General features: G+C 35.7%; 1 protein-coding gene across 1 annotated transcript in view; it reads right to left on the bottom strand.

Annotated features, from left to right (window-relative positions):
- The window catches only part of LOC111086068, a 46,524-nt gene extending 38,659 nt beyond the window's left edge, over positions 1-7,865 (bottom strand). The window contains exons 1-3 of the mRNA XM_022387476.1: positions 7,800-7,865; positions 4,730-4,928; positions 3,968-4,117 (exon numbers count right to left, since the gene is read on the bottom strand). Of these exons, the coding sequence (XP_022243184.1) occupies positions 3,968-4,117; positions 4,730-4,928; positions 7,800-7,865 (415 nt within the window). The remainder of the gene's footprint in view (positions 1-3,967; positions 4,118-4,729; positions 4,929-7,799) is intronic.
- Positions 7,866-11,901: the final 4,036 nt, after the last annotated feature.

The raw sequence follows: 11,901 nt of genomic DNA, 5'->3' as shown, positions 1-11,901 counted from the left end.
CTTATAAAATGTAAAGGCTATGCTGTGTATTTATAGTAACTAAAACAGTTAAGTAACCTGCCTAGACTACTCATATACAAGGTTAGATACACAGAGTTCTGAACCAACATGATGGCCATGTGATGCATCTCAATGACTGTGCGGTTACACCTAAGTGAGTTAAACCTATTCCAAAACATATGATACCCACCATCTACCTCTAGTACAAAAGACACCTAGAGCTGAATAGTGTGATAAAAAATGACAAACCAAACAACTTATCTAGCATGAGATGTTAGATCTAGTGATGCCTGGATATCAGGAGCACGTATCAAAGCTCAACAGGGTGATGGTATAGGTACGCTAAGTTTCCACAAACAAATGAAGAAATTCACACACAAAACCTTAACACAAACACTGTCTGAGATAGGAATATGAGGGATAACAGATCCATTCTCCAAATACCTTTCTCTCTACAATGCATAATACTATCTATATCCACCCCACCCTTAAATATATGGTGACACTGTTCATACTTCCCTATTCCTAATTTCATTGTTGCATAGTTTATCTCTTTCGTTATGGGCTTGACTGAATCAATCAAGATCGTGACCTCAAATTAACCTTTATAGTTTCCATACTATAACTTCTAATACATTTTGTGTACTTTCACAAAATTTCACAAGCTTTCAGTATTTATTAGAATAATTTGCAGACAAAAAATATTAATTTTTAATGAAGTATTTTCACTCAAAATTTCTCCATGAATGTATGGAGTCAAAATGTTGACTGCTCTAAGTGCAAAGTGATTTTCATTAATAATACACCAAAGAACACAGAATAGAAACATTCAAAAAGCAGACAATGTACCATAACTATCACAGTTCTTCTGGCTTTTAGCTAAGTGACAAGAGTCGTTAAACATTTAGCTAAGCTTGTCAATGTGTTTCCCGTGGGAATAAAGTTTGCATTGGAAGTGAAATAGACAATTCTCTGTACAGAAAATAATGTAATATAATATGTCATTTGATAAATTTAAACTTTGGCTTTCTGTTGGTTATAAATAATATAGTATTAAACATCAGAGAAAACTATTGGCAATTTCTGAAAGAGAGGATGTGACAAGAGGGGTCTGATTTTCTATTTTGTAGCTCTGTAACAAAATACAATTGAAGGTTATAAAATCATGCTTTGCATGAAAGATGACAACATTATAACAAGTAATTTACATTAAATTTTGTACTTCTTGGAGGGGTAATAAATAAATTAGAAAAGAAGGGATACCTAAAGAACAAATGTCTCAATTCTCACACTAGGGGAACTTGAGGATTTTTTTAAAATACTTCCTTATAAAATTAAGAACTTAAAATGCATATAACGTCAAACTTGGGTTATTAGCTATGCCAAGTTTATTCGTATACCATGATAAAGTAGTTTAACTAAATTTTGAATGTAACTCACTAAAGCCTCATGACATGCACAGAAAAAGATGCCCATAGCAAAAGTGTTAAAAAGTTTAAAAACTTCTGATGCTCATATGATGATGTCATCTACACTTTCCTACTCCTAATTTCATTTTTGAATAGTTTAATCAAGTTTAGACAGCTTTTTACACAAGCACAAACTATTCTTTTAATTAAGTAGATGCAACACACTTCTTGTTTCCCTGTAATTTCACAATGTAGGGAAACACCTCACTAAATAAAGAAAATCATCAATAGAGCAGTATTGTGGTTTATTTTGGTATTAATATTGTATTCATATCAAATCAAATGGATTGGAAGTATTACTATGTAATTGTTCATTTTCTTGATTGATTCTGTAGCAGCTTCATGAGATTTGTTTTTATGTACAAGTGAAACAATTCATTTGTGGTAAATGAAAATGCATGTTCAAGGTAAATGAGCGAGCTTTCATTGTAAAATAAACCATAGCTAACCTACTTTTGGAGGAAGTTTCAGTAAAAAATGAAACAACCAATACTGACCAGCAAGAAGTTTGCTTGTACAACTTTATACTACCTAATGATCTATTAGAGTTCAAAAGGAACCCTACAGTCAGTGTTTGCCAGGCTGTTAAAATACATTACTGTTAAAACTATTTAGTAGAACTTTAACATACAAGTCTCCATATACTGATTTGAAGCAAATTTGTATGACTATATTTATAATTAAGCAGAAATTTTTTTACAGTAATTCCTAAATTGTGTATACAAGTATAAGCAATCACTACTTGCTTCAAATTTGTTAAAATTTGTTTTTTCTTTGTAATGTCAGTGAACAAGCATATTTTTTTTACTTTCTGTAAAAGTAATACAAGCAATAATTCACTATGATCTATCTCATCACACATAACACCTACAGAGTCAACTGTCTTACACTAGAATAAGCTAATGACAGTTCCAGTCCTGTTATTAACGATAGCTCTTCAACTTTCATACTGTTTATTATCCACAGTCACAATCGTTTACAACACAACCATGAAATAAAATATAAAATTCCAAATGTATTGATCTCTTATAGGCAGGATGGAATTTTGAGATATGTGACTGTTAGGGGCATTTTGGAGTAAAAGTTAGGAACCTGACTTTTTAGTGTAATTTGAGTATGCTAAGACCAAAAATGATGGTTCCAAGCTGAATTTCGAGTTTTTGACCCTGTAACTCAAGAAAAACAAAACAGCTATTAAATTGCCAATTTCAGACACATTGTCGTGCTTTACGCCACTAAAAATTTATATATATATATATATACCACTGTTGAAGATATTTAGGGAGTATTATATATATATATATACATGTCAACATTATTTTATATCATGATTCTGATGTGCTGCATGTTTATGTTCAACTGCTATATTTAACAACTCAACATGGTCTATGAACTACATATTACAATACTACAACACAGTCTACATCCATTAAACTGGATGTGATGCGAGAGATACCCTTGTTCATATACTTAAAAAAACTATCTGTGATTATCACTTAACAAAGTAAACTGATGATTTCCAATAATACTAATGCCCTCTCAAGATATAAAATTCAAAGAAAAACTACAAAAATCACCTCTATTTTGACATTATTATAAGTCATGCATATATATAATGTTGACGAATTATGATTTCAGAAAGAATGGCTTATATGGTTACAATGACAATAATATTACATGTTTCAATAATATCTATCAGTAAGTCAATTTTCAACAATATGAAAACTTGCATGTAACAGCATTATATGTTATAACGCACCTCACTCTGATTTTGACTAACTACACTTTTAGAATCATCATTTCCACAAACTCCCCATAAGGACTTCTATCAACAAAACTCATGAGTACAAAGAGTCTCTGGGAATGTCAAATTGCTTGCCTGAAACAACTAAACTATATTCACACAAGTATTTTGCTCATCACTCTGCTGCTTACAAGCACACATCGCTGTACATCTTAACCTTGAAATGTGGCATTTGCAATGGGAACTCATGCACTGTTTTTGGCATGAACAAGAAATCATTTCCAGGCATCTGTTTAGGATGGGACTCAATGACAACAGAATGGGTTGTAGACCTGAATTACTATGTTTCCATCCCATGTTCACCAGTGCAGAGAGCTTTAGTATTGGCACAGGCAGCATTTCTCCATATCATGGATTGATAGTGCACCTGCATCAGATGGAAGTGAAGAGTATCATTTGTCGGTGACATGGCTTTTGGGTTACCAGTCTTGGAGAACAATATATGTTTTGCTGCATCAACTGAGTCTGCTTGGGGTACCTTATATATCCTGCAGACAAACTTCTGGGCAGATTTGATGATTTCTCTGTGAACTCACAAACTCCCACATCCTTCAGCAATTCATGGTGCTCTTTGAAGATTTTCTACGATGTTTGCTTGATGTGATTTGTGTAGCAGGAGAACAATGGTGTCCCTAGATGACAACAACAGTATTAAATTGACTCTTGACAACATGCAGCACCAGCCTGGTGTTACCTTCTTCATGTGTGGATCTCAGAGGAGTGACATTAGTTGTTCTCTTTGATGATCTAATTTCAAATTTCTTTCTGAATCCTCCAGCAACAACAATCTCTTTATTGTTAGGTGCTAGAGGAAGCAGTTCTTCAGACAAGAAATGTGCAAGGGCTGTTTTATTATTTGGCAAAGACAGAAATTTTATCCAGTTTTTGGCAAAGACAGAAATTTTATCCAGTTTTTGGCAAAGGCACATTAAGACTTTCAACTAGATGTATGATTGGTTGAGCTGCTTTGGTGTATCATGTCCTGGTAGAGGCCTTGATGGTCGCTTCTCTATATCTATTAAAGATAATGTCTACCAATTAATAATTTGAGCCAGCATGCAGTACTGTTCTCACAAATGTGTCTGCCAGATCTCCAAAAGTTATTGCATTGGCAGGCTTTCCTATAACAATCACCAGTTCTTATCCATCAGCAATGAGGCAAGATGAATGATCATGAAATCTGACAACTTCAAGACAGACAATGCCTTCTGTTATTATATCTGTCAGTACTGACTTGTTCCCAGTGCGGAGTGAACCATTCATTTCTACAAGAGATACATGCACTGGCGGAAGTTAATGCTTCAGTATAGAGGGCAAATCAACTGTTTGACCTTTCTCACATGCAGTAATGAGATGTTGGAGGACATTTCTGTCCATCTTCAGGATAGTTTTCTTGTCTCATCTTTATTGTCTTTAACAATAGCATACAGTGTTGCATATGTGAGAGAATTATTACTCTGAATGGAAGCATGGATTGAAACTTTAGGCCTGTCATCCTGCACAGGTACCATTAATCTCTCCTCAACATATTTATTTACATGCTGTTGTCCAAGATCTTTGGCACAAAGTAACGAGTTTTGAATTGCCTGTGTTGCTAGATATTTTTTTAATGACTCAGGATGTGAATCAGATGAAAACACGCAACATATTTTGTGCTGAAACCACAAAAATCTGGAAGAAAAAAAAAATGTATACATGATTGCAAGCATGCATACAGACACACACCCATCCACCAAATCGAAACCACTCAGAGCAACACACATTAACACCTCCAACCCACCTATATGTATACACAAACATACACTAATATTTATGGTGATTCATAAGTTTTAATTATTTCTATGCTACACTTATTTTGTGGGGCCATGAAAATTAAGTGTTGAAGTATTTTTGGCTTACAGATTATGAAACGACACCACCATAAGGATATGAATTTGGTATGTTAGGCCTTTGAAAAGCAATATTCAGAACTTGCATTTAGGAATTACCTTAACTATGCACTTCTGAAAGAATATCAAACAGTATTTCACATAAACAGAGCTATTGTCAAAGTAAACATTTTAGTGACTATTTTTTGTTGCATGCATAATATTAAAAGTCAGTAACTTATAATGTGACCTATGTGCCAAAATTTTTGGATTCATTATAATTCTATTATGTCCAAAGTTATTTAGTCAACATTTCTTCACTAATTTATTCAAATTTAACAGGTTTGAATGCTTAACCATTTTCTATGCTGGAAATAAACACAGATAAATGCTAAAATTTTTAACTAGGTGGTCATTTTGTTTTCTGCAAATTTGATGCTCAAGAACTCAAATTTAAGCTTGGGAACCTCAATTTTCGGTTTCAGCACACCTCAATTACACTAAAAAAGTCAGGTTCACAACTTTCACTCCAAAATGCTCCTTGATGTCTTTTTCAGGCCCCTTTCTCAGAAATCCATCCATAGATATTTTTTCAAATAAAAAAGTTAAAATTGGCAATAAGTTGCGAAAAGTATGATAATCACAAATTGATTATAAAGGGTATGCAGTTTTCATTATTACTTATGGCTATATGACAGATTAGTCTAACATTTTACCCAAGTTAAATATTGAAATTGTCAAAAGCAAAAATTACAGAATCATTAAAGTTTCTATCCAAATTAAACACTAAAATAATAATAAGCTTAATCTGACATATTAATTTAATAAGACTGTTATCCACATTAAATACAATAAATGCTCTCAAAACTCTCAGATCAAAACTATGGCAACCTAATTTAGCTAAACATTGTATATTTGCAACATACATCTTCAGTCATTATTTTTCATGATAAAATTTCATTAAAACAGAACCAAAATCGAATCCCTAAAAGGTTAGTGTTAAGTGGAAAAAAAAAGATTTCCCACAAAATACTATATACAAGTTTGATTACATAATCAACCAGATTTTAAGCAATAAATTAAATACTAACTACATACAGTTTAAAAATAATATTTTTGTGCCAAGTATCTTCAACTTATATAAACAAATCTATATAAAAGTGTTGAATTGTCATTAATGAATTTTTTTAGGGTAGCAATAATAAAAAATGCCAAAGTAAACCCTGTAATGCAAGTACTATTTCAAGCTAAAAAATCTGCTGGAAAACAAAACTATCTAAATATCTACTTTTTACTTTATTCAAATGCATGTATTAAACACATAATTTAATGAAATTCTCAAGTACGTTAAAAAGACAAACTGACAGAATATTTCTGAAACATACCAACATGTTCTTGTGTCTAGTTCTTAAATTCCTTATTTGTGCAGTATCTCTTCTAAGCTTGTTCTGAAGTTCAACATTTTTATCTGCAAGACATATAACAGAAATGTTTATTGATTAGGAGGAATCTAAATATATATAAAACTTTCCAGAAAAAAAAAGAATTTATTAACTTCAGTTTCAATATTCAGTTACAAAAATAATAAAATAAACAGTGTTAAAATAAAAAAGAATAATAATTACCTAATTACTTCAAATAGTGTAATTCCACCAACAGGCTGCATGTTTGTTCTAGTTACTTTCACCTTTCTAGTTAATTGCACCTCATATTAATATGAACAACATTCCAGGTCCCACATTACCCTTAAAGCTACTTCCTTCATCAATGATCATACTCAGTCTGATTGAGTTAGGCTACAAATGTTGAAAACTGCATGGTTGTATTTCCTTAATTCATTAATTATCAAATTTTAAAATGGGAAAGATAATTCTGGACCACACTGTATTTCATTTTACAAAAGCTATACAATTTTTAGAAAGTTCTTCTCAAGTTTCAAAAACTTTCATGCATAGATCATGGGTGTGTCAATAACAGATTGGCACCCTAGTGAGGGAACTGCACTAGATTGAGAACAGGTATGCTCTTCACTCGGAATTTAATTCATGTATTGCAAGTGGAATTTTACATGATGCACGTTTGGCAGCCCCAAGTAACAGTGCTCTGGAAACATTGAGATAGGTGAACCAAGTTCCCTAAATTGTTAAAAGCAAACCAACCCCGATTTATTCAATTCAATGATCGGCAGGATCCCCTTATGCTTTATTCATGATAGTCCATGAGTGGCAGTCCAGCATAGTACAATAATACCACTTGATCAGCCTATAGGTGGTCTTAAGGAACATCTCATTTCTACAGAGCCTGTTGCAACCTAGATAAAGTATATTGGATTAGTGATTGTTAGTGCAGAATTGGTTTGATAAAATCACACCTGCCTGAGCAACACTTGCCAAACAGTGGGATCCTGTGAAAATGAGGTAAGGGATTCTGATAGGTAGCAATGAAAATAATCTGTATAATCTAGAGAAAGTGGTTAAGATAGTTACAGGGGTTAGGCAAAAACCCTCAGATAAAGATACTGCCAGATCATGTAAATAATGTGAGATAAAAGTATTGGGAGAGGTCCACATACTAGTCTACACAATGTCCTCCAGTGGACAATTCAACCAGGCTGCTAAGGACATAGAAATATGATAAATCTTATTAGACTTGACTCACAGAAGGTTCCTTGCCTTCAATGAGAGCCCAGAATAAAAAGTCGTTGTCTAGCATCTCTAAAGGCATTAATGCAAGCAACAAAACCATCAAGACCCTCACTGAACACGACAACAATCAAAATCTGATTGGTCAAAGAAGTGAGAAATTGTAATCTGATGAATAGATGAAAAGCTTTTATCCCCTTCCCTGTCTGACAGTGTCTTCAGTAAGAAGAACTGGTCTGAAGATGAAAGTAAAAGTGGACAAACAACACAAACCACTCCAACTAGCGATGTCCGTAGGTCAGCAGTATCCAAAAATAAACCTTCAGGTAAAGGTAATACATGGCATATAAGAATCAGGTCACAAACATGTGTTGAGAAATGGCATGTATTGTAACCTTAATATACCAGTTAGGTAACTGGAATGATTGTTTGGGATAAAGGACCCAAAGTGATTTGAGGATGCTGGAGAGTACTGGGGACTCAAAGAAATTTTGTTGCGAGTACTGAATGGTAGTTGATAAGGCTACCTTATGCAGGATAATCGTGAAAGATGCAAAAACCCTTTCCAAAGAGCCAAGTCAAAAAACAAGTTGTGGTTGGTACCTCCTTTCAATACACCATTGTAGATATATGTGTCATTTCCATTGATAAATGTCTATCGCAGGACTAAGCAAAGACTGAGACAGATACATGGCAACCTTAGAAATTAAACCTTGATGCCATGCAAAAGACTTCATAACCTCTATGCCTGAAGCTTGAGCTTCTGGATAGCTGGATGTACCATGTAAGATCCTTGGCTGCCTCCACAGAGATGGCCTAGGAAGAAGTAGAAGAGATGGACACTCCTGAAGGTACCGCAGAAGCAGAAATCAGGATGCATCTTCCAATCTGGTGCTATCAACAGGACCTGACAACAGGTTGGAACAAATCATAGTTGTAATCTTGTCCTTTCCTGATGGAATGCATCCATAGCCAAAGCCCAAAGGTGAGGTACTAGAGACCAAGTTGCCAGAGGTTAGGTGTTCCAATGAGAGGTCAACCCACCAATCAGTATTGGAAAATAAAAGCCAATTCAACAGAACCTTGCGATCCAGCATCTATTCTGTTGTGAGAATCTGTTTGGGTTGAGACAATTGATCTGCTACCACAGTCATCACCTGTGGAACATGACAAGCTAGTAGGGTGATATGATAGGAGTGGTCCTACGAAAGAAGGTCCAAGATTCGAAAACAAGGAGCCCTGGACCAAGTGTCTCCTCATTGAGGAACACAAGACACCACCACAGAATTATCGGTGTGAAGCCTGACGATTCTTCCCTTAACAAGCCCAGGCCATGAGGCATTGCCTTTTGAAGAGCAAGGAGGACTACATTGGGTAGGGAGCCTTGTCATCCATGCGTAGACCTTCCTGACTATTTGTATATGCTCCTCATCCCTGATTTGAGGCACTAATGAAGAGATGGAACTCTGGATTAGGTGGCAGCAAAGGAACAATCTCTCGAGATAGAAGAATGATCCTGGCAGAGGAAACTGGGGTATCCAGTGAATCAATGTTAATGATCCCATGGGTGCATAAAGACCATGAAAAGGATCTCTTGTGCTCTTGTCCCAATGGCATGAGGGATTTGAGCGATGCCCACATTCCCAAAAGAGAAAGAATCATCCGTGCAGTGGAAGAAGGAGAGATGAATAAGAGTTAGGCTTCCTGTTCCATAATGTGAAGCCAGATGGGAGTCAGCTAAGCCCAACTGATAGACTTGATGAAAAAAAAATATCCAGACTGATGACATATTGAATTGGAGAACAGATGTCTCAGCTCTGAGAATAAAGCCTGCCTTGGTTGTTTCTAAAAGTAGACTCAGGATGTGTACACAGTGCTATGGAATGGAGATGATGAGAAAAACTTGTACAAATTGGCAGAATCCATGTGAAGCTAATGTTAATCCAAAGGTAAAAACCCTGAACTGCAGTACCTGACCTTTGTGCACAAAAAACACCGATAGTGGTGGTACAATACTACTATGACAATGTGCAGATAGGTGCCGACTACAACAAACTTGGACATCCACAATCCCAGTAAAAAATGTCAACTCAGATTGAGGAATGTGTAACTTGTGGACTTTGTAGAATCTAGGCATTGATATAGACAAGAAAGATCATTGACAGAACACCAACTGCGTGTCTTCTTAGGCCCAACAACTGACAGGAATAAAACCCCAGAAAAACTAGCAGAACTTTTTTCACTACCCCTAGACAAATGAAACTGATAGTCCTAGAACTAAGTTCCAAATCCTGAAGATCTGTGTGAGACAGAAATCCTACAGGTTGGGTGGATAATAGCGGTGAAGATATGAAATGAATGACTAATCCTAACTCAAGGACCTGTTCTGCTCCTGGATCTGTGGTTAAGGTTACCACATGTCCAGAAATTCTTTCAGTCAAGCCCACACAGACCCCAAAAGCATACAATAATCACTGATGCCACTGGTGGCGATTTGAACAAACAGTGGAACCCTTAGATATAGACAGACTATTCTGGGTACCAATGTACTGAGGGGCTGATATCGGGGGTCAGGACCCTCAAACAGGTGTGGAACTATGACTCCCTGTAGAAGTTGATGAAAATCAAGATGCCAATGACAACAAGGATGAATGTAGAAGCCGAAAATCGAACCAATGTACATACTAACAATGGTTCCAGCTTGTCATCAATGAAGTTGGTGATCCTGAGAGTCTTCCAACAAAGTGTAGTGTGAGGAAAACAAAATGCTGGATTTTAGAATTGTAAACCCATAGATTTACCCTGTTGCACCAGGGGACATTGATGTATTCAGGTTAACTACAAGTTTTGCCTTAGAACCCCTAAGTTTAAGGAGCAGATATATTATTTGAGAGTCGGAATATGCTTCCACCTGGCAGTGGTAGCCTAAATCATGAAGTTCCAACAACCGTGTCACATAAGGCATAACTGACCCTTCATGTAACTGAAAAGTAAACCTACCTGCATGGACCACAATCTCCATGGATGGAGAGAAAACTAAATATTTGCTCCCAGACCTCTCAGCCATCAAGTAAAGTGCAGCCTCAAAAGCAACTGGGGAAAGACCCAAAACATCACATTCTTGATGAATCAACTGAAGAAAACAAATTAAAGATGGCTAATCCCAAAGTGGCTTTCTTTTTGTTCTTCATTTAATTTAAAGACTATTTGGCCATCCGCTGTGTCCACCATAGGGAATCAAACCCCAGATTCAAGCATTGCAAGTCTGAAAACTCACCACTGTTCCACAGGGAGACTGAAAAGTAAACAGACTAAAAGATGGAGCAGGATAAAGCAAATTTAAATTCTCTCTGGAATGTCAAGGACTGCCCTCAATTGCATCCTCATGACACCCTGGAGGAGCACCACAGAACCGAATATATGTCTCCATCTCACTATGAATAAAATCACTGGCAGTCTCAACTGAGAGTGACCCCCCCCTAATTGTTGTGCAATGCTATACATCAGAGGGGGAGGGGGGTAAGAGAGATCTGATTTGCCTCAGTGCCAGAAATAATCTTTTTTTAAGGCGAACATCAAGTAGGTAATGTGTAGAGCGCTCAAAGTATCCCCAAATGATCATAGCACTGGGAAACCTGTTTGTGACGCTTTGTCGAAAAAAAGTTATAACATTATCTGAATGAGGTGCTTATATACAGTACCAGGATAGAGGTTGGATTGACGTAGGTGTAGAGTGTCATGAGACAAATATCATCAATTAAGTGGGGTATAAAAGATTGGAGCAAGTAAGAAAAAAATCAGACCAATGCTTAGATGGGCACTCGAGTAATAGCTGTAAGTGTGAAAGGAGGTATGTTTTGGAAATGTATGCCAAAGAAGAGAATATGAATAAAGTGAATAAGGTTGGTGAGCAAACTAAAATGGAGCCAATAATAACATCCAACATGGACAAAGAAATTGCGATGGAAGATTAAAAATAAAATAAAAATTCTTTGGCTGAATATTAAAATGACAACTGAAGGAAGTCTAATGAACTGATACAGTAGAGTATCACCATCTAACATAATAATAAAGGCTTTGAGAAACCATAAAAAAAAGTCTTAAACAGAAGATGGATT

This window comes from Limulus polyphemus, unplaced genomic scaffold (assembly GCF_000517525.1).
Source record: "Limulus polyphemus unplaced genomic scaffold, Limulus_polyphemus-2.1.2 Scaffold818, whole genome shotgun sequence".
Lineage (NCBI taxonomy): Eukaryota > Metazoa > Arthropoda > Merostomata > Xiphosura > Limulidae > Limulus > Limulus polyphemus.
Note: the sequence above shows the minus strand (reverse complement) of the source record. Positions and strands in the feature narration are given on the sequence as shown.